Source organism: Scyliorhinus torazame, chromosome 8 (assembly GCF_047496885.1).
Source record: "Scyliorhinus torazame isolate Kashiwa2021f chromosome 8, sScyTor2.1, whole genome shotgun sequence".
NCBI classification, from domain to species: domain Eukaryota; kingdom Metazoa; phylum Chordata; class Chondrichthyes; order Carcharhiniformes; family Scyliorhinidae; genus Scyliorhinus; species Scyliorhinus torazame.
The window spans coordinates 135,969,773-135,993,929 of record NC_092714.1 but is presented as its reverse complement, the minus strand read 5'-3'; the positions used below and the strand labels follow the sequence as shown (position 1 = coordinate 135,993,929).

The following is a 24,157-nucleotide window of genomic DNA, read 5'->3' as shown; positions in this document are numbered from 1 at the left end:
ACGGGGGGGCGGGGGGAAGAGACCCCCAGTAAGGATAGTCACGTGGAACGTGAGGGCTAGGAGGTCCGGTCAAGGGTGCTTGCACATCTTAAAAGTTTGAAAGCCGATGTAGCAATGCTGCAGGAGACTCATTTGAGGGTGAAGGACCAGGTGAGACATAAAAAGGGCTGGGTTAGCCAAGTGTTTCACTCCGGATTTGATGGAAGGGCTCGAGGGGTAGCGGTGTTGGCCAGCAAAAGGGTACGCTTCCAGATGGAGGAGAAGGTGGCAGATCAGGGGGGTAGATATATGAATGAAAATGAAATGAAAAATGAAAATCGCTTATTGTCAGAAGTAGGCTTCAATGAAGTTACTGTGAAAAGCCCCTAGTCGCCACATTCCGGCGCCTGTTTGTGGAGGATGTTACGGGAATTGAACCGTGCTGCTGGCCTGCCTTGGTCTGCTTTCAAAGCCAGCGATTTTGCCCTGTGCTAAACAGCCCCTTAATTGTGGCAGGGGCGCTGGAGGGGAGATTAGTGGCGCTGTTAAGTGTATACGGTCCCAATTGGGACAATGTGGGATTCGCGAGGAAGGTGTTTGAGGCCATTCCCGACTTGGACACGCATGAGCTGATTGTGGGGGTGGGGGGGCTGGAACTTGGTGCAGGAGCCAAGGTTGGACAGATCATGGCCGCGCTTGCTGGTCCCATCGGGGGGGGGGGGGGTGGTGAACGCGCTGGCTGGGCTAATGGTGGAAATGGGAGGGGTGGACCCTTGGAGATTCCTGCACCCAAGGGAACGGGAATACTCGATTTTTCTCAGCGGTCCATAAGGTATACTCGCGGATCGACTTTTTTGTGGTGGGAAAGGCTTTGCTGGCTGGAGACAAGGGGTCGGAATAGTCTGCAATTGCAGTGTCAGATCACGCTCCACATTGGGTGGATATGGTGCTGGAGAAGGGGGTAGCGCAGAGACCGGGGTGGAAACTGGATGTGGGGCTTTTGGGGAACCAAGTGTTCTGTGAGAAAATTGAAAAGGTAATTAAGGAATATGTAGGTTCCAATTGTACGGGTGAGATGTCAAAGGCAGTCGTCTGGGAGGCTCTAAAGGCGGTGGTGAGGGGGTGAGGTAATTTTGTTTAATGCCAGGGTGGACAAAAAGGAGAGGTTGGAGCGGCAGAGGGTAATAGATGAGATGCTGGAGGTAGATAGGAGGTATGCAGAAGATGGGGACCCAGCGAAGCTGGAAAAGAGGAAGGAACTACAGGCGAGCTTCGACCGACTGTCCACCAGGAAGGCGGTGCGCCAACTGAGACGAGCAAGGGGTGCAGTTTATGAACATGGAGATAAGGTATGTTAGCAGGTCAGCTCCGTAGGGAGGCAGCGGCAAGGGAAATTCTTCAGGTGAGGGATAGGGCTGGGAAGTTGGTGGTGGCTCCAGTGCTGATTAACAAGGTTTTTGAGGCATTTTATGAGAGGTTGTACAAGTCAGAGCCACCCAGGGGAGACCGTGAGATGCAGGAATTTCTAGATGGGTTGGAGTACCCGAGGCTAGGGGAGGGGGACAGAGCTACATTAGAAGGAGCAATAGTGGAGCAGGAGATAAACGGTGCGATTGGGAGGATGCAGTCGGGGAAGGTGGCAGGGCCGGATGGGTTTCCGGTGGAACATTACAAACAATTCAAGGATAGGTTGGCACCCCTGATGGTGGAGATGTTTGAGGAGGCGATAGGGAAGGGGGTGTTGCTGCAAACCTTGGGGCAGGCATCGATTTCACTGTTGCTAAAAAAAGATAAGGATCTGACGGAGTGTGGGTTGTATCGGCCCATATCACTTCTGAATGTGGACGCAAAAGTGTTGGCGAAGGTACTTGCGGGTAGGCTGGAACGTCGTTATGGCACCGGCTGAAGGGCAGGAAACAGAGGTAGTTGTGGCATTGGACGCCGAGAAGGCGTTTGATCGGGTAGAATGGGGGTACCTGATGGCAGTGCTGGAGCGGTTTCGGATTGGACCAAGGTTTGTGAACTGGATAAAGCTATTATATAAGGAGCCGAAGGCGAGTGTCCGCACAAACAAAATCAGTTCGAGATACTTTTCTCTCCACTGCTGTTTGCACTTGCGATTGAGCCGTTGGCCATTGCATTGAGAAGTTCGGGAGCATGGAAAGGAATAGTGCAGGGGGGGATAGATCATAGGGTGTCCTTATATGCGATGACTTGCTGCTGTATGTGTCGGAACTGAGTGCGTCGATATGAGGAATATTGGAGCTACTGCGGGTATTTGGGTCTTTCTCTGGGTACAAGCTGAACCTGGACAAGAGTGAGTATTTTGTGGTGTCTCGGCTGGGGGTGGGGGTAGGGGTGGAGGGGCTGCCATTCTGAAGGGCAGGGACTCACTTGAGGTATCTGGGGGTGCAGGTTGCCTGGGAGTGGGGGAGGCTTTGCAGGTACAACATCACTAGTTTGGTGGGGAGAGTGAAAGCCGATGTGGCAAGGTGGGATGGCCTTCCTCTGTCACTGGCGGGTCGGGTACAGGCGGTTAAAATGAATGTGTTGCCGCAATTTCGGTTTATTTTTCAATGCACACCGATTTTCCTGCCAAGGTCTTTTTTCAGGGAGATTGAGGGAAGGATTACCTCGTTCATATGGGGAGGGAAGGTGGCCAGAGTGCGAAAGGTGCTGCTACAGAGGGGAAGGCAGGCAGGGGGTTTGGGTCTCCCGAACCTGTTGTACTATTACTGGGCGGCGAATGTGGAGAAGGTGCGGAGCTGGGTCAGAGGGGTTGATTCCCAGTGGGTCAGAATGGAGGAGAGTTTGTTGCGGGGGCCGGGGCTGAAAGCACTGGCAACAGCGCCGCTCGCAATAGCTCCGGGGAAATACTCAGGGAGTCCGGTAATAATAGCTTCATTGAAAATTTGGAGGCAGTTTCGCCAACACTTCGGGTTGGGGATAGGGTCAAGGGAAATGCCGATTCGGGGGAACCACAGATTTGAGCCAGGGAGGTGGGATGGAAGTTTTCGGAAATGGGAAGAGAGGGGGGATTAAGACGCTAAAAGATTTGTTTCTTCGGGGTCGGTTTGCAGGATTGAGGGAGCTGGAAGCGAAGTATGGGCTGGAGCAGGGAGAAGCGTTTAGGTACATGCAGGTTCGGGATTTTGCCAGGAAAGAGATATAGACCTTCCCAGAGGAACCGGCCTCCACGTTGCTGGAGGAGGTGCTGGCGACAAGGGGACTGGAGAAGGGGGCAATGTCAGCGGTGTACGGAGCTATTTTGGAAGAGGATAAGGCACCACTGGAAGGGATCAAAGCAAAGTGGGAGGAAGAGCTGGGGGAGGTTATAGAGGAGGGGGTCTGGTGTGAGGTGCTCCGGAGAGTGAATGCCTCCACCTCATGTGCGAGGTTGGGGCTGATACAGCTGAAAGTGGTATATAGAGCGTACCTTACGAGGTCGAGGATGAGCCGATTTGTTGAAGGAGTAGAGGATGTGTGTGAGCGTTGCGGGGGAGGCCCTGCTAATCACGTTCATATGTTTTGGTCCTGTCCAAAACTAGGGGAGTACTGGAAGGAGGTGTTTCGGGTCGTTTCCAAGGTGGTGCGTGTGAAACTGGACCTGAGTCCCCGGGAGGCCATATTCGGGGTGTCGGACCAGCCAGGGTTGGAAATGGGTGCGGAGGCAGATATCATAGCCTTCGCCTCGTTGATCGCCCAAAGGCAGATCCTGCTGGGATGGAGAGCAGCCTCTCCACCCAGTGCCCTAGCGTGGCGGGGGGACCTATTGGAATACTTACCCTTGAGAAGGTTAAGTTTGAACTGAGGGGAAGCTCGGAGCGGTTCTACAAGTCGTGGGCACTATTTATTATACACTTTCAAGAACTGGATAACATCGAACATTAGTTGGGTGGGGGGCGGGGGGTTGTGTATATTAAGGGTGACTATGGGTAATCCCCGATTCCTTTTTGTCATTTGTTTATGTAAACATGCGGGCTAATGTTTGGGGGTTGGTGGGAGGATGGGATCGTTGTTGTTATGGCGATTGACATATCTGTTGCTGATTATTGTTTATTGTTTTTTTTTTAAATAGTATTTTATTGAAAATTTTTGGTCAACCAACACAGTACATTGTGCATCCTTTACACAACATTGTAACAATACAGATAATAATGACCTTTTTAAATTAAAACAACAACAAATAAATAAATATTAAATAACAAAAAATAAATACTAGCCCTAATTGGCAACTGCCTTGTCTCAGGCCCCCCCCCCCCCCCCCAAGTCCTGGGCCGCTGCTGCTGCCTTCTTTGTTCTCCCCTATCTATCTTTCCGCAAGATATTCGACGAACGGTTGCCACCACCTAGTAAACCCTTGAGCCGACCCCCTTAGGACGAACTTAATCCGCTCTAACTTTATGAACCCCGCCATATCATTTATCCAGGTCTCCACCCCCGGGGGCTTGGCTTCTTTCCACATTAGCAATATTCTGCGCCGGGCTACTAGGGACGCAAAGGCCAAAACATCGGCCTCTTTCGCCTCCTGCACTCCCGGCTCTTGTGCAACCCCAAATATAGCCAACCCCCAGCTTGGTTCGACCCGGACACCTACTACTTTCGAAAGCACCTTTGTCACCCCCATCCAAAACCCCTGTAGTGCCGGGCATGACCAAAACATTCGTGACCACACTCGCCACTGTGGCCCTATACAACAGCTGCACCCATCTAACATACCCCTCTCCGAACCCAAATCTCCTCAACACCTCCCACAGATAATCCCACTCCACTCTATCAAATGCTTTCTCGGCATCCATCGCCACTACTATCTCCGTTTCACCCTCTGGTGGGGCCATCATCATTACCCCTAACAACCTCCGTATGTTCGTGTTCAGCTGTCTCCCCTTCACAAACCCAGTTTGGTCCTCATGAACCACCCCCGGGACACATTCCTCTATTCTCATTGCCATTACCTTGGCCAAGACCTTGGCATCTACATTGAGGAGGGAGATTGGTCTGTAGGACCCGCATTGTAGCGGATCCTTTTCCTTCTTTAAAAGAAGCGATATCGTTGCTTCTGACATAGTCGGGGGCAGTTGTCCCCTTTCCTTTGCCTCGTTGAAGGTCCTCGTCAGTAGCGGGGTGAGCAAGTCCAAATATTTTCTGTAAAATTCAACTGGGAATCCGTCCGGTCCCGAGGCCTTTCCCGTCTGCATGTTCCTAATTCCTTTCACCACTTCTTCTACCGTGATCTGTGCTCCCAATCCCATCCTTTCCTGCTCTCCCACCATGGGAATTTCCAGCCGATCCAAAAACTCCATCATTCTCTCCCTCCCATCCGGGGGTTGAGCTTCATACAATTTTTTATAAAATGTCTTAAACACTTCATTCACTCTCTCCGCTCCCCGCTCCGTCTCTCCATCTTCGTCTCTCACCCCCCCTATTTCCCTCGCTGCTCCCCTTTTCCTCAATTGGTGTGCCAGCAATCTGCTCGCCTTCTCTCCATATTCATACTGTACACCCTGCGCCTTCCTCCATTGTGCCTCTGCAGTGCCTGTGGTCAGCAAGTCAAATTCCACATGCAGCCTTTGCCTTTCCCTATACAGTCCCTCCTCCGGTGCTTCCGCATACTGTCTGTCCACCCTCAAAAGTTCTTGCAACAACCGCTCCCGTTCCTTACTCTCCTGCTTCCCTTTATGTGTCCTTATTGATATCAGCTCCCCCCTAACCACCGCCTTCAACGCCTCCCAGACCACTCCCACCTGAACCTCCCCATTGTCATTGAGTTCCAAGTACTTTTCAATGCATCCCCTCACCCTTAAGCACACCCCCTCATCCGCCATTAGTCCCATGTCCATTCTCCAGGGTGGACGCCCTCTTGTTTCCTCCCCTATCTCCAAGTCTACCCAGTGTGGGGCATGATCCGAAATGGCTATAGCCGTATATTCCGTTCCGCTCACCCTCGGGATCAATGCCCTACCCAACACAAAAAAGTCTATGCGTGAATAGACTTTATGGACATAGGAGAAAAACGAGAACTCCTTACTCCTAGGTCTACTGAATCTCCACGGGTCCACCCCTCCCATCTTCTCCATAAAATCCTTAAGCACCTTGGCTGCTGCCGGCCTCCTACCAGTCCTGGACTTCGACCTATCCAGCCTTGGTTCCAACACCGTGTTAAAGTCTCCCCCCATTATCAGCTTTCCGGTCTCTAGGTCTGGGATGCGTCCTAGCATTCGCCTCATAAAATTGGCATCGTCCCAATTCGGGGCATACACATTTACCAACACCACCATCTCTCCCTGTAATTTGCCACTCACCATCACGTATCTGCCCCCGTTATCCGCCACTATAGTCTTTGCCTCGAACATTACCCGCTTCCCCACTAATATAGCCACCCCCCTGTTTTTCGCATCGTGATACATCGCTTGATACAATTCACACCTCTTTAACCTGGGGTTACCCCATCTCTGGATCTGTAAAGATTTAATCACCTGCTAATGGTCGCATTCCAAGCATTGTTTGGCATCTTTGAATTTGTCTATATATATGTTTCTGGAACATACCTCTTCATTCACCTGAGGAAGGAGCAGCGCTCCGAAAGCTAGTGACATTGAAACAAACCTGTTGGACTTTAACCTGGTGTTGTAAGACTTCGTACAAAAGAAGATGGTTGTGGTGGTTGGAGGTCAATCATCTCACCTCCAGGACATCACTGCAGGAGTTCCTCAGGATAGTGTCCTAAGCCCAACTGTCTTCAGCTGCTTCATCAATGATATCTCCCTTCCATCATAAGATCAGAAGTGAGGATGTTTGCGAATGACTGCACATTCACGACTCCTTCGAGAATGAAGAAGTCCATGTCCAAATGCAGCAAGACCTGGGCAATATCCAGGTTTGGACTGCAAGTTACATTCACACCACACAAATTTACTTGATTGATTCCAGAGTTGAGGGCTTTGTCATATGAGGAGAGATTGAACAGTTTAGGCCTATATCCTCTAGAGGTTAGAAGAATGAGGGGAGATTTAATTGAGGTATACAGGCTGCTAAAAGGTATGGATAAGGTAGATGTGGAGTTGATGCTTCCTCTTGTGGGGCATTCTAAAACGAGAGGTCAGATTCTTGGAATGCGAGGTAGCAAATTTAAAACAGATTTGAGGAAAACTACTTCTCCCAAAGGGTTATGAATCTGTGGGATTCGCTACCCCAGAGTGCGGTGGATGCAAAGACAGTGAGTAAATTTTAAGGAGATAGACAGATTTTTAATTGGTAATGGGTTGAAGGGTTATGGAAAATGGACAGGATGGTGGAGTTGAGACCAGGATGGATCAGCCATGATCACACTGACTGTGTTAGGCTCTGGAGGTTAAATTGCCTACTACCGCTCCGAGGTCATGTGTTCTAGGGAGGAGATGCTCTGGCTGACTTCGCAATGCAGCTCTTGGCCTGTAACATTGTAGGTAGCAGACGAGGAACATATCAACCATGATAGAATGGCGGAGCAGACTCGATGGGCCAAATGGCTGAATTCTGCCCTATAAATTATGAACAACTGCGAGGCAATAACCATCTCCTGCAAGAGAGGATTTAACCACCGCCCTTTGACATTACCATTGCCGAATCCCCCCCTCTCCCCAAAAGCCTGCCCGCCATCTACAAGGCACAAGTCAAAAGTGTAATGGAATACTTTCCACTTGCCTGGATGAGAGCAGCTCGAACAACAGAAGCAGCTCGACACCATCCAGGACAAAAGCCCGCTTGATTGCTCCCCCTCCCATAAACATTCAAACCCTCCACCACCAATGAAAAGTGACAGCCGTGTGTACCATGTACAAGATGCACTGCAGTAACTCACCAAGGTTCCTTCGACAGTACCTTCCAAACCCACAACCACTGCAATCTGGAAGGACATCATATACCTGGGAACCCCTTTAAGTTACTCACCACCCTGACTTGGAAATATGTTGCCGTTCCTTGACTGTCGCTTGGCCAAAACCCTGAAACCTGTTCCCTAACAGCACAGTGGGTGTATCTTCACCTCCGGGACTGCAGCGGTTCTAGAAGGCAACTCACCAACACCTTCTACAGGGCAACTAGGGATGGGCAATAAATCCTTTCCTAATCAGCGACGCCCACATTCCGTAAATTATTTTTTTTTAAAGAAAAACTAAGATTGCCCAAGGTTGCTCCCCCAATCTGGGCTTCTGCCTCTGCAATCTATGGGCTGGTTCATCTCAGTAGGGTCAGAAAGACCCCATCCTCCATCAACATTCAGAACATCTTGGCCATATAGTCAGTGGAGTTGGAGCCCTTCAGACCCTCAGAAGCCCAAAGATCCTTAAATTCTGACACCTGGAACGGTTCTCCAGAACGCCAACCTTGACCTTTAGTACTCTCCACTCCTTAACCGGCACCGCCATCTCTGCTCCAGGGAGACAATCCGATCATTATGATCAGAGAACACCACCTCCATCTTCTGTAACATTGGCCCTTGTACCACAATCTGCAGGTCCATCTTGTCCATGGCCACCCGAATTGGGCCAAAGCCCCCTCCATTGCCATCTCCAGATCCTCAGCGACCGCCTGCTGCTAAATAATAATAATAATAATTGCTTATTGGCACAAGTAGGCTTCAATGAAGTTACTGTGAAAAACCCTAAATTTGTCAGTGATGAAGCTAACCAACTTCAGTCGTCCACTGAGGGGTTACTGACTCAGCAGAAGCCTCCGCCATGCCCCCCCTCCCCACTGAGGCTCGGGAAACTTTGAGTCTGACCATGACTCCTTGCCTGGGTCCTGTTTTGCGCTCTTTTTACTGGAGATTATTTGAACTGGGTGATTTTATTCCGTCAAACTGCATCAATTCCCTCCAAGCAAATCGCCCATATACTGGGTAGAAAGTGCCAAAAACATAGTACCTTGGCGGGAGCCACCACGTGTGCCACCGCTCAGCACATAGCCACCACCGGAAGTCATAAATCTTTATAAGTTGCTGGTTAGGTCTCAGCTGTGTCCAACTCTGTGCACTGCAGGTGCCTAGCCTTTAGAGAGGAGATTTAGTAGATTTTTAAAAATTATTCATGGAGTGTGGGCATCGCTGGAAAGGCCAACATTTTAATACCATCCCAAATTGACCCTGAGAAAGTGGTCAACTGCCTTGCTGAATTGCTGCAGTACATATGGTGGACGAACATGTATGATGCTTTTCAGTTGGGAGTTCCAGGATTTTGACCAAGTGACGATGGAATAGAATGCAATTAAGTCAGAAAGGGAAGGGAATTGTGGTGGTGGTGTCGCATGTACCTGCTACCTTTGTCGTCCTCAGTTGAGGTTGCGGGTTTGGAAGGCACTACAGTGCAGCCATAGTATACCGGTGGTGGAGAGAGTGAATGTTTATGGCAGTGGATGTGGAGGAAATCAAGTGAGCTACTTTGCCCTGACTGATGCTGAGCTTCTTGAGTGTTGTTGAAGCTGTACTTGTATAGGCAAATAGATAGTATTCCATCACGCTCCTGAATTGTGCCGAGTAGATGGTGGTATTGCTTTTGTGAGAAAGTGCATCGCTTACCACAGAATACTCAGCTTCTGACCCGCTCTTGTTGTCACAGTATTTATGTGGCTGATCCAGTTAATTTTCAGGTCAATGGTAGTTCCTCCCACACCCCAAGATGTTTATGGTGGGAAATCCAATGATGTAAATGCTGTTGAATGTTAAGGAAAGGCGGTTAAATTCACTTTTGTTGGAGATGGTAATTGCCTGGCACTTAAATGTTACTTGCCACTTACCAGTCCAAATCTTGACTGCATGTGGCCACAGACTATTTCATTATCTGAAGAGTTGCAAATGGACCCTGCAATCAGGCAACTTCTCCACTTCTGATCTTTGGAAGGAAAGTTATTCATGAAGCAGCTGAAGAGGGCTGGACTGGGGACACTGCCCTGAGGGACTCCTGTAGCAATGTCCTGTAACTGAAATGATTAGCTTCCTGACTCCTGCAGTGGACCGTGACTTCAGTTTTTCTAAGACTCCTTCCACTCTTTCTAAGACTCCTTCCACTCTATCAAAGGTTATCACACTCTCATCTCACCTCTGGTATTTTGTTCATATTTGGGCCAAGGCCACAAAGAAGTCTGGAGTTGAGTGGCACTGATTGAACCCAAACAGAGTATCGGTGAGCAGGTAATTGGTCAGTAAGTGCCATAATTACTTGGTACACTGTCAACAGCATCTTCCATTGCTTTACTGAAAATAGACTTATAACAGGTATGAGGGCCTTTAGTTATGTGGAGAAACTGTAATTGTACTCCGAGCCAGGGCTGTTAAGAGATTTAAATCAAGTGATCAAAGTGGTTGCGTTTTGGCTAGAGGGAGTGTCCAGTGACCAGGAGGGTCAGTAACCAGGACATACATTTAAGGTAATCGGCAAAAGCATCAATAAAGAGATGAACAAACATTTATTTTACAGAGCAAGTTGTTATGGTATGGAATGCACTGCCTGAAAAGAATGGTAGAAACCGATTCAATTGTAACTTTCAAAAGGGAATTGGACAGAAACTTGATAATGTGAACTTTAAAGGCAAGAGAGCAATGGTGTGGGATTCTCAGAAAAGTTCTTTAAGAGAGCTAGAATAGGCACAATGGGATGAATGGGCTCCTTTGTATGGCTTAGTTCTGACTACTTGTCCTTGACCATTCAAACAAATCACCAAAATGGCATGCTTTTGCTTTAATTGTTCTAATGAGTTAGTGCATTAACATTTTCATCTAGCTACGGTATATGCATCAGCCATGTCATTGCTTCTTTCATAAAATTTTCCAGGTTCACATCTCTAATGCAAACGCTTTCATTTTCACTTCTTTAGGTGATGGTCCTCGGTGTAGAGACTACGTCATCTCATTGGGAGTTGTCAAACCTCTTCTGTCCTTCATCAATCCCTCCATCCCCATCACTTTTCTTCGTAACGTCACATGGGTCATAGTTAACCTCTGCAGGAATAAGGATCCACCACCACCAATGGAGACTGTTCAGGAGGTAAAGAAATTGGACTAACTTTGTCTGTTTGGTTATTATGAATGAAAGTACCATATGCTTTTGGCTGGGACAGCTATATATTTTTTAATATTTTGGAAAAGCTTTAGTTTCTTATCCTTTCAACTCGTGAAATTCCATTCTTATTGGTCTGTATAGGTCACATATACAAATTTGTAGGGCGTGAAAACAATGAAAGTTATTTGCACACGATGAGAAGTATTGACGTTGGACAGTATCAAGAATTGGTACTTGGAGTTGTTGAACAGATTTATGGTGTCATTGCAAGGGTGCGTGGCAGTTTGACAGTGGTGAAAATTATGGATACCTGCTGTTCCATGCAGCTAGGAATTTCATTAAACATGTGCATTAAATATATTTTAGAACAATTAGCATCAGCCGTTGGTTGTCTTCTACATAATAGTTTACCTTTATAAAGCTTCACTAGTCCAGAAGTAGTATTTTATTCTGTGAAGTAGCCCAGGAAAGAAATGAAAGGATATAGTAAACTTAGAAGATGATTTGAAGTTAAAAGTGGGAATTGGATCAGGGGCGGTGATGGAATGGTGGTAATGTCACTGGATTAGTAATCCAGAGGACCAGCTAAATCTCTGGGGACATGAGTTCAAATCCCACCACGACAGCTGGTGGAATTTATAGCCAATTAATTAATTAAAAATCTGCAATTGAAAACTAACCATCAACTGTCACACCCTTCTGGCCTACACATGACACCAGATCCACAGCAATGTGGTTGACTCTTGACTGTCCTCGAGGGCAATTAGAGATGGGCAGCAAATGTTCAGCCTTGCGAGAAATGCTCACAAGCTATGAAAGATTAATTTTAAAGGACACCCAAAACACTTCAGTGAAATACCTTTTAAATATTCCAATGTAGGAAACACAATTGCCAATTTTCTCTCGCATGTTCTCGCAAACAACAATGTGATATATGACCAAATCATATCTTTCCAGTGGTGTTGGTTAATGGATAAATGTTACTTGGGATACGGGGGACTCTCCGGTTCTTGAAAAGTGGCATGCGATTGTTCTCTTTCACCATAAGAGGGCAATCAGGGCCTCGGTAATGACTCACCTGAAAATAAGCCCCTCTTGATAGTGCAGCCCTTCACATTGAAGTGTCAACAAGCCTTGATTCTGGGCTTAAGTCACTGGAGTGGGGTGGAGTCGGGCGAGGGTGCTAACTCTGAACTCTGACAAACCAAGAAGGGCTAAGATTCCAACCCTAGCTAGTGGAGAGTTAGTTGATCAGAGGGGCAGCCCAGTTGATTTCCATGACCTTGCCTGAAGAAATAGAAATTTCTGATTGGATTGTATATCCTGGTTGCTAGTGATTATTCATTGGGAAGTGGGTGTGTGTGGGCATTGGGTCAGGCTGTGTTGTCCCACAATGTCAACAGCCTACTAACCTGAGCTTTCATATAACAAAATTGGCACATAGAGGAGTTGAGAGGGTTGTTGATGTTGGCTAATTCAACTCTATCCCAGTAAATCGCATTGAACATGCAGAGAATTAAGTGGGGGTTGAAAATGCTGACTTCAGATAGTGACGTGTCTGTAGTATATCTGGGATTTGTTAATGACACCACTTGTAGACCAATTGTCCTTGAATGAGTACAGTTGTAGGTGAACAATGATGATTTGTTGATGTTTTGTAACATACCAATGTACAGGACTATCCTCCAGCATCCTTTGTAGATATGATTAGTTTTTAAATAATATTGAGCATAAGTTGACTTAAATTCAGATAGGTTTACAGAGGAGCCACCATGATCAGATGCCCCTGTTGACTTGATATATTTCTCCCGTATGTTGTATTGCACAGAAATTTGTTATTGAATTGTAAATTAGTTGGATCCAATTGCCTTTGTATCAAGTAACAAGTGCAAGGAGTTAAAATACTTCTTTGTCACTAAGATTCAGACCATTTTCTCAGCTGTCTTCAAAGCCCTCCCTTCCCCTTGCCCACCTAGCCAAGTCTCCACCACCGCCAGTCCGCACCCCCTCCACACTGTCCTGTCATAGTCCTGATCCACTTTCTCTCGTAAGTGAGCATCGGCCCTCAGTTAAATATCTGCCACCTTGCTCTAGCCATCATAGAGAGGTCCCCCTTCATAGCATTGTCCATTACTGCTCCAGCCTTCGCCCATCTGCTGCTAAACCTCTCACCAATGTCTTGGGCCAGATTTTGCCTTCAGCAATGACTTTTACCATTTATCTTCCGTATAGTTGACCGCTAACTTTTTGCAGTCTTGTCAGAAACTTCCAGTCATCTGGCACCTGTTTCAGTGCAGCATCCTTTGCAGGAGATGCCTGTGAGAGGGCAAGCAACAGAGGCTTTTCAACCAAACAGATTGAAGTAGACGTGCTATTAGGTAATTTGGATGTTCTGAATTCTCTCTGTGTACCCGAACAGGCGCTGGAATGTGGCGACTAGGGGGTTTTCACAGTAAGTTCATTGCAGTGTTAATGTAAGCCTACTTGTGACAATAAAGATTATTATTATTATTATTATACGTATGCTCACTGAGATGTGTGGAGTGTAAATGGGAAGAATAAAAAGAGGAAATACGAATTACATTTAAATCATGCACAGGTAGCAAAATAAAGATTGTAAAATACATATGGTGTTAAGGGACATATAGAAAAAGTAAAACTTTTTTGTTTAAATCGCAACATTAATTTCCATAGATTGAGACTCCACAGCTGAAAAATACATTTTTCAGACCAGAGGTTCTTCATGCTGTTAAAAACTCACTTTCAAATGTACCAGCCCTAACTTTTTCAGCCAACCTTTTTTTCTTTAAATTATATAGTATGGGGGGGGAGAGAGAATGTAAAGAAATAAAGCAGGTAATATAGATAACCAGAATGTTACAGGAAGGGACAGCGCATACAGATATAAGAGTACCCCAGTAGATAAGGCCAGAGCCTGCAAGAATGGCGATAAGACTGATTTAATGGCTCTATCTGAATTTGCAACAAAACAGATGAATTGATAATCATCTTTATTAGTGTCACAAGTTGGCTTACATTAACACTTTAATGACGTTACTGTGAAAAGCTCCTAGTTGCCACACTACAGCGCCTGCTCGGGTACACTGAGGAAGAATTCAGAATATCCAATTCACCTAACAAACGCGTCTTTCAGGACTTGTGGGAGGAAACCCGAGCACCCGGAGAAAATCCACGCAGACACGGGGAGAGCGTGCAGACTCTGCATAGACAGTTACCCAAGCTGGGAATTGAACCTGGGACCCTGGAGCTGTGAAGCAACAGAGCTAACCACTGCTACCATACCGCTCACAAACCAAAATAACTATGTATGACCTGATGGCCGTGTCAGATATGTGGTTGCAAGGTGACCAAGGCTGGGACCTAAATGTTCAAGGGTATTTGACATTTTGGAAACACAGGAAGGTAGGAGCAAGTGGTGGGAAACTTAATTAAGGATGACAGTACAGCAGTGGGACATGACCTTACTTAAGAACGTAAAGATATAGAGTCAGTTTGGATAGAGATAAGAAATAGCAAGGGTAAAATGTCACTTGTGGGAGTAGTTTATAGGCCCCCTAACAGTAGCTACACTTTAGGACAGTGTGCAAAATTAAATAATGGAGGCTTGTAAGGAAGTTACTGTAGTAATCATGGATAATTTTGATTGGATAAAGCAGGTTGGCAAAGGTAGGGCAGCACAGTAGCATAGTGGTTAGCACTGTTGCTTCACAGCACAAGGGTCCCAGGTTCGATTCCCGGCTCGGGTCACTGTGTGGAGTCTGCACGTTCTCCCTGTGTCTGCGTGGGGTTCCTCCGGGTGCTCCGGTTTCCTCCCACAAGTCCTGAAAGACATGCTATTAGGTAATTTGGACATTCTGAATTCTCCCTCTGTATACCCGAACAGGCGCCGGAATGTGGCGACTAGGGGCTTTTCACAGTAACTTAATTGCAGTGTTCATGCAAGCCTACTTGTGAGTATATATAAGAGTATATGCAGCACACTTTCTTAGGGCAGTACCGTCTAGTATCCACCAGGGAGTGGGCTATTTTGGACCTGGTAACGTGTAATGAGACAGGATTAATTACTGACCTCATTATAAAGGAGTCTCTGGGCTACTGTGGTCATAACATGCTGGAATTTCACATTTATTTTGAGGGTGAGAAGTGTTGGCCTAAGGCTAATGCTTAAACTTAAATAAAAACAACTGCAAAGGTATGAAGACAAATTTGGCTAAAATGAACTGGAAAATTAGGTTTAAAAAGTAGGACAATACAGAAGCAGGGGCAGAGATTTAAAGAGATATTTCATTCCCGTACCGGCCTCCCAGAACAGGTGCCGGAATGTGGCGACTAGGGGCTTTTCACAGTAACTTCATTGAAGCCTACTTGTGACAATAAGCGATTTTCATTTCATAATTCTCAGCAATAGGACAGTACAGAAGCAAGGGCAGAGATTTAAAGAGATATTTCATAATTCTCAGCAAAGATGTATTCCACTGAGAAAGAAGGATTCACCATCCATGGCTCATTAAGGAAGTTAAGGATAGTATCAAATTCAAAGCAAAAGCATACAACATTAAAGGTTAGTGGTAGGTCAGAAGATTGGACAGATTTCAGAAACCAACAAAGAATGGCTTAATATAATGAGGAGAAAAGGATGGTAAAAAGCTCACTAGAAATATAAAAACAGGTTGCACAGGTTTCTGCAAATATATGAAAAGGAAAAAAAAAGTGAGCGATGGTTTCTTAATGGGTGAGATTTGGGAATAATGGAAAATCGGGAAAGGATGGGAGTGTTGAACAGATATTTTGTGTCGGTCTTCACCGGAGAAGAACAAAAAACAACCCAAAAATACTTGAAAATCAAGAATTAAGAGGGAGGAAGAAACTTAATGCAATCACCATCACTAGGAAAAAGGTACTGGGAAAACTATTAGAACTAAAGGATGACAGATCCCCTGATCTGAATGGCCTGTGTGCTCTGAATGGCTGCAGGGATAGAAGATGCATTAATTGCAATCTTCCAAAATTCTGTGGATTATGGCAAGTCCCAGCAGATTGGAAAATTGCAGATGTAACATCTCTACTAAAGAAAGGAAGAAGGCAGAAAGCAAGAAATGATAGGCCTAACATCTGTCATGGGAAACATTCTAGAATTCATTTTTTGAAATTATTTTTATTCAAATCAGGGCATACATTTAAAAAAAAAAAAAAATTTAGAGTACCCAATTCATTTTTTTCTTCCAATTAAGGGGCAATTTAGCGTGGCCAATCCACCTACCCTGCACATCTATGGGTTGTGGGAGCGAAACCCACACAAACACGGGGTGAATGTGCAAACTCCACACAGACAATGATCCAGAGCCGGGATCGAACCTGGGTCCTCGGCACCGTGAGGCAGCAATGCTAACCACTGCGCCACCGTGCTGCCCTTAAATCAGGGCATACGTAACATAAAAACAATCATTCAATAACAAAATACAGTCCCCCTAATTTGACACTTTTCCCCTTTTTCTCCCTAAATTTCGCCCCTATCCTCCGGCAACAAACTGATCCATAAACAAATTCTGATTCCATTTATACACCATTTATACATCATTTATACAGCCATGAGCCACCTGAATACCTAAGTACATGAATCTATTTCTGGCCAGCCTGAATGGAAGAACATTCAAATCTGTCCCTCTCCCCAGGGCATTTACTGGAAACACTTCATTTTTGGTCATATTTAATTTGTAGCCCGAGAAGGTGCCAAATTTCCCCAATATACTCAATCTTATCCATACACCCCAGTTGATTAGATATATACAATAACAAGTAATCCGCATATAGCAAAACTATGTGCTCTCTACCCCCTCTCACAATATCTGACCACTCCTGAAAAGCCTGAACTGCAATAGCCAGAGGCTCTAATGCGCACACAAGTGGGCGCAACAGGCAGACTTGCTTTGTGCCCCTAAATAGCCGTAAATACCCCAAGGCAATCAAATTAGTCCTAACACTAGCCGTGGGGGCCACATACAACAATTTCACCCATGAGATGAATGTTGCCCTAAATCCAAACATTTTTTTAAAATAAAGTTAGAGTACCCAATTATTTTTTTCCAATTGAGGGGCAATTTAACATGACCAATCCAACTACCCTGCACATCTTTGGGTTGTGGAGTTGAGACCACGCAGGCACGGGGAGACTGTGCACACTCCACACAGACAGTGACCTGGGGCCAGGATTGAACCCAGGTCCTCGGCACCATGAGGCAGCAGTGCTAGCCACTGCCACCATGCCGCCCTCACACATCCGAACCTACCCAACACCTCCAGTAAATAACTCCACTCCACCCTATCTTCATTATTAAGGAAGTAATAGTGGGACATTTCAAAAATCAAAATTAGGCAGAGTCAAGGTGGTTTTGTGAAAGAAAAATCGTGTTTGACTAATTTAATGTATTATTTGGGGAAGTAGCTAGCAACAAGGGTAAAGTGGACGCAGTATACTTGGATATCCAGAAGGCATTTGATAAGGTGCCACATCCTAGGTTACTACATAAGGTAAGAGCTCATGGTGTAAGGAGTAACATATTAGTCTGGATAGAGATTAGGTTAGCAAAGACAAAGCAGAGATTATTGATAAATGGGTCATATTCAGTTGGCAAGATGACTTACAGTCCACAAAGAAATATTGATCAGTTAAGTGAGTTGGCAAACATTTGGCAGATGGAGTATAATGCAGGAAAATTTGAAATTGTCCACTTTGGCAGGAAGAATAGAAAAGTTTATTATTTAAATGGAGAGAGAGACTGCAGAACTCGGCAGTACTAAAGTGATCTGGATGTCCTGGTTTGTCTACAGCTACAGCAAATGATTAGGATCGTAAACGGAATGTTGGCCTTTATCGCAAGTTAGATGAAGTAAAAAATAGAGAAGACTTGCTACAACTGTACAGGGCACTGGTGAGACCACACTTAAGAGTACTGTGTACAGTTTTGGTCACCTTAAGGAGGGGCACACTTGCTTTGGAAGCAGTTCAGAGAAGGCTCACTTAACTGATTTCAGGAACGAAGGGATCACCTTATGAGAAAAGGTTGAACAGGTTGGGCATACATCCACTGAAGTTGAATGAGAGGTGATTTATTGAAACATAAGATCCTTAGGGGGCTCGACAGGGTGGATGTTGAGAGGATGTTTCCCCTCATGGGGGAATCTAGAATAGGGTACACAGTTTAAGAATTAGAAGTCTCCCATTTAAGATGGAAATGAGAAAGTTCTTACTGAGGGTCATTAATCCATGGAATTTTCTTTGCCAGAGAACAGTGAATACTAAGTCACAGGATTTATTCAAGGTTGAGTTCGATAAATTTTTGATTAAATTGGGGATCGAGGTTTGGTGGGGGCAGACAGGAAAGTAGAATTGAGGCCACAATCGGATTAGCCATGATCTTATCAAGTGGCAGAGCAGGCTCAAGGGGTCAAATCACCTACTCCTGATTCTTGTGTTCTTGTATTTTAGTACAGAACTACTGAGCAAGAACCCAATAAGAATCTTTATTAGTGTCACAGTAGGCTTACATTAACACTGCAGTGCAGTTGGTGATTTCAGTGCTGTGTCTCTTGTTGAGGGGTTCTGACATTGTACCCCTTGGAGTAACCAGGAACTGACTGCAGCTTTTGAATTTCTGCATTTTACTGTGCTTGTGTGAAAGTTGCTGTCGGATTTACCCTATAATAACTGCAAGCGCTAATATCCTTGGTTATTACCAGGCCATTGTCATTCCAGACAGTGCTAAGCTGACTAACCTTCCATGTTTGTAAATTTGGGCTCATTCAAAACACTTGCTGGTATCCTGCACCCACATCATCCCACTAGCCTGGTTCTCATTGGTCTTTGTTGGCTTCTGGTTCACCAACAACACAAATTTAAATTTTCACTATTGAGCATGCCTTCAGTTGCGCCCTACAGTCCTATCACAATACATGTCTATCTCTCCTGCTCTGCCAATATGGCCCTCTTAAAATCCACTTCTTTCACCAAACTTTTGGTTATGGCTACTAATTTCTCTTTCTTTGGCCTGGTGTTCGTTATTGTCTGATTTGTCTCTGAAAAATCCTTGGGCTATTTTTCTACATTCCACCCACAACCTAAACGCAAGTTGTTGTGTGATGCCGTTGGATCATATTACATTTGTCACTTAACTTTAGAAACCATCATTTAATACATCTCTCCTCCCCATATTTACTGTCATTATTATCATTGGAAACAGCCACATTTGCTTTCACTAGTTGGTTCTCGCTAGTGAATATTTGTTCAATAAAAATGTGCCCACATCATGTATGAACTGCCCAATTGATAAAGAAAACTTCCAATTGGATACTGATTGTAACTAATTTGTGCAGCTGTCGCTGTGTGTGTAAAATCCAAAATTGATTATATGTACAGTTGTTACTGCTACTGATGGATTTACTTTGTTGATTCCAGAGATGAGGGGTTTGTCTATTAAATTATTATATTGAGCAGTGTAGGCCTATGCTGTTGAGTTTCTAATAATGAGAGGAGATCTTACTGAGGTATACAAGATGATAAAAGATATTGACAAAGTAGACGTAGAGCGAGTGCTTCGTATAGTGGGGCAGACTAGAACGAACAGTCATAGTTTTAGGATAAGGGGTAGCAGATTTAAGAAATTAGGAGAAACTACTTCTCTCAAAGGGTCGTGAATCTGTGGAATTCACTACCCTAGAGTGTGGTGGATGCCGGAACATTGAGTAAATGTGAGGAGGAGATAGGCAGATTTTTAATTAGTGATGAGTTGAAGGGTTATGGAGAAGGGGCAGGAAAGTGGAGTTGAGGCCGAGATGAGATCAGCCGTGATCGTATTGAATGGTGGAGCAGGCTCAAGGGGCTGAATTGCCTACTGTTCCTAGGTCTTATGTTTAGTTATTGATTTAAAAATGTAATCATCTAATGCATTATTCCCTTTCCCCCTTACAGATCCTGCCAGCGTTATGTGTTTTGATATACCACACAGATATTAATGTAAGTAATTTACGACTCACGGCAAGCAATCTCCAGTGTTTCCAGATTTGGCTGATTTAAAACAACATGTTCTTTTACTAGATGTGAGCGTCACTGGCAATGCCAGCATTTGTTGCCAATCCATAATTGTCTTTGATAAGCAGTGTTTCAGGTGCAGGGAGATTTCCTGATAGTTTGGAACATTTAGCAACCAAGAAAACTGTTTCATACTTCTGTTTTCTTTTGGGGGAACTTACCTTCTATTTATAATAAGGGGAGATAGTGGTGTATTGGCAATGTCACTGGACTAGCAACCCAAAGCTCTGGGGACACAGGTTCAAATCTCACCATGGCGACTGGTGGAAATAACATTTTGGAATTGAAAGCTAGTCTCTGTAAAGGTAGTCATGAAACTATCACTTTTTTGTTTGAAAGAAAACTGGTTCACTAATCTCCTTTAGAGAAGGAAATCTGCCGTTCTTATCCAGTCTAGCCTACATGTGACTCCAGATCCACCGTGTGGTTGACTCTTATCTGCCGTTGGAAATGACTGAGCAAGCCACTCAGTTCAAAGGCAATTAGGGATGGGCAACAAATGCTGGTCATGCCAGTGATGCTCACATCCCATGAAATAATAAAATAATTATTCAAGTCTTAGACTGGATTCTAAAGTGCATTAGATCCACAGAGTAAACTTATTTTGCACAGTGACTAATCATAGTACAGAATCATAGACTAATCATAGAATCCCTACAGTGCAGAAGGCCCATCGAGTTTCCACCAACCCTCTAAAAGGGCACCCTACGTAGGCCCACACCCTCAACATATCCCAGTAACCCCACCTAACCTTTTGGACACTAAGCAATTTGGCATGGTCAGTCCACCTAACTGCACATCTTTGGACTGTGGGAGGAAGCTGGAGCACCCGGTGGAAACCCAAGCACACACTGGGAGAATGTGCAAACTCCACACAGACAGTGACCCAAGGTTAGAATCAACCCAGGTCCCTGGCGCTGTGAGGCAGCAGTGCTAACTACTGTGACGCCCAAGTGCTTGAATTTTGTACGTCAGTTGTTTCCCCTCAACGTGCTTAACTCTTTTTGGTCTTGGTCAATGCTGCAAACATGTTGCTATATGACTGTCCCTTTTTACATATATGTGAGTCATCTTACTGCTCCGCTCCTCCTGGGAATTTCTCCGATACTTATAGTCAATTCTGTTGCTGTTAAAACTCTGTCATTCCAATACCAGGAAGTTTCTTGACCAGCCTGCTATTTATGTATTTTTTTATATATGCTGTGTGTGAATCATTGTTGTTCTAAAGTTAAAAACAGCTTTGTCCTGGTTTATGGGGGTAGTAATCAACTGTCTGTATTGACCCTCATTAATCCTCTGAAGCTGACCACAACTTCTGTAACATTTGAGCAGTTTAAAAAAGATATATTTTTATTCTCCTCATTTTTCACATTTTCATCAAATATACACCCAACAACAGATAACCAACAATGACAAATAAAATAGCAACCTCCTGCCCAACAACCCTTTTATCCTACAAACCCAAACCTCCCCCCGACATCCCAAATACAAAACCAGAAAGAAAAAGAGAATCCACGGTCATCCCATACATGGTCACCAATAAGCCATACACTCAACCCCCCCTGCCAATGTTCGATGGCATCCAATTCTTGAAACTGCATGATAAACAATGCCCTTGAATTGTAGAATCCTTCCATCCTCTCCTCCGCCCCCCCCCCCCCCCCCCCCCAGCTTGAACTTCATCTTCTCGAACGTTAAAAATTCCAGCAGGTCCTCCTGCCATGCCGACACACTGGGCGGAGAAGCTGACCTCCACCCCAACAGGACCCGCCTTCAGGCAATCAACGAGGCGAAGGCTAAGATATTTGCCCCCGCACCTGCCTCCAGCTGATCCGATACCCCGAAAATGGCGTCATGGGGCCCTGGTTCAAACCTCACATGCGCCACCCCCGGGATGACATTAAAGACCTCCCTCCAACACACCTCCAGTTTTGGACAGGACCAAAACATGTCAACATGGTTTGCGGGGCTCCTCCCACAGCGCCCTCACACATCCTCCATCCTCGTGAGGTGTGTCCTATACACCACCTTCAACTATATCAGCCCCAACCTCTCGCACGAAGTTGTCGCATTCACCCTCCGGAGCACCTCACACCACAGCCCTTCCTCCATACCCTCCCCCATCTCTTCCTCCCACTTTGCTTTAATCCCCTCAAATGATACCTTGTCCTCCCCAGAATCCTCCCAAAGATCGCCAACATCACCCCCTCTCCATTCCCCTTGCTGTCAATACCTCTTCCAGCAATGTGGAGGCCGGCACAATCGGGAAGCTCTGAACCTCCTTGCTAGCGAAATCTCGGACCTGCAGATATCTAAACATCTCCCCCCTCTCCCAGCCCATATTTCTCCCCCAACTCCTTCAGCCTCGCAAAACGCCCCCCCAGAAACAAATCCTTTAATACCCTAACTCCTCTCTCCTCCCATCTCCAAAAACTCTCATCCCACTTCCCTGGCTCAAACCTCTGGTGCCCCCGAATCGGCATCTCACTTGACCCCACCTACAACTTAAAAGTGCTGCCTCCAGCCACCACCGGACTCTCCGAATATTTACCTGGGGCCATCGGGAGTGGTGCTGTTGCCAATGCCCTCAGCTCCGATCCCCTGCACAGAATTTCCTCCATTCTAACGCACTGTGAGTCCCCCCTCTGACTCAGATCCTCACATTTTTAGCATTCGCCACCCTGTAATAATATAATAGATTCGGGAGGCCCAACCCCCTGACTGCCGTCCTCTCTGCAGAAGCACCTTCCTAATCACTTCAGCTTGCCATTGTTTAGGCTTTTAGCCATCTTCCTGTAGCTTCATGTTGGTTCCTGCGAGGTTCCTGTCTTCAAAGGTGAGGCTGAAAATTGTCGAATTTGGTGAAGGTCATCTTTTTGTGGTACTTACATGACTTTGAAAATGGCAGACTATGACCATACATTTGTTATCATGTAGTTTATTTCTTAGAAAGAAATCTGCAGTTATAACCCATGAATATTCCATTGTACTATGTCACATAATTTTTACGTAGTTTTTGCATCACAGGAGCGGGCCATTTGGTCCATGGTCTTACCTAGTTTATGCTCCACACACGCCTCTCTCACCTGATTTAATCTCACCCTATCAACATAAGCTATTATTTTCTCATTTTAAACGCATCAATGTTGTTTGCCTCCTTCAATGAGTCCCATATTCCATCCACTCTGAGTAAAACAGTTGCTCCTGAATTCTTTGTTGAATTTTTTTTTTAAATATAGAGTACCCAATTAATTTTGTTTTCCAATTAAGGGGCAATTTAGCGTGGCCAATCCACTAACCCTACACATCTTTGGGTTGTGGGGGGTGAGACCCACGCAGACACGGGGAGAATGTGCAAACTCCACACAGATAGTGACCCGGGACCAGAATTGAACCTGGATCCTTGGCGGCGTGAGATAGTAGTGCTAACCACCGAGCCACCCATTGTTTATTGAAATTACCTGTGACTATATCATTTTTGATTGATACGCTGCAGGTTAATCTTCGAATTCCATTTTCCTTTCGGTAACTTATTGGGATTTTGATGGTTCTGATATTTATTTTTTAATATGTTCAAGATACTCGTGGATACGGTCTGGGCTTTATCTTACCTGACAGATGGAGGAAATGAACAGATACAGATGGTGATTGACTCTGGTGTGGTGCCGTTCCTTGTTCCACTTCTAAGTCATCAAGAGGTCAAAGTTCAGGTGAGAAAATATTTTTTAAAAAGCTATGGTGTCGGGTATCGAGCGATTTGGGGACCTTTTTGTAGGGGGGGCAGCTTTGCGAGTTTAGAGGAATTGGAAGAGGAGTATGAGCTGCCCAGTGGGAATGGGTTCCGGTGCTTACAGGTGCGGCATTGTGTGAGGAAGCAGGTGCCGTCCTTTCCCGACCTTCCATCACCGGGGCTGCAGGACAAGGTGCTATCAAATGCAGGAGTGGGTGAGGGTAAAGTATCCGAGATTTACAAGGAGTTAATGGACTGGGAGGGGGCCCCGATAGGAGAAGTTAAACGGAAGCTGAAAGGGTTCTGGCA

At 45.5% G+C, this 24,157-nt stretch overlaps 1 protein-coding gene across 1 annotated transcript in view; it reads left to right on the top strand.

Moving 5' to 3' along the window:
* The window catches only part of kpna3 (karyopherin alpha 3 (importin alpha 4)), a 167,337-nt gene that overhangs the window by 84,964 nt on the left and 58,216 nt on the right, over positions 1-24,157 (top strand). Inside the window, exons 9-11 of the mRNA XM_072514225.1 lie at positions 10,828-10,997; positions 19,999-20,043; positions 23,697-23,828. Of these exons, the coding sequence (XP_072370326.1) occupies positions 10,828-10,997; positions 19,999-20,043; positions 23,697-23,828 (347 nt within the window). The remainder of the gene's footprint in view (positions 1-10,827; positions 10,998-19,998; positions 20,044-23,696; positions 23,829-24,157) is intronic.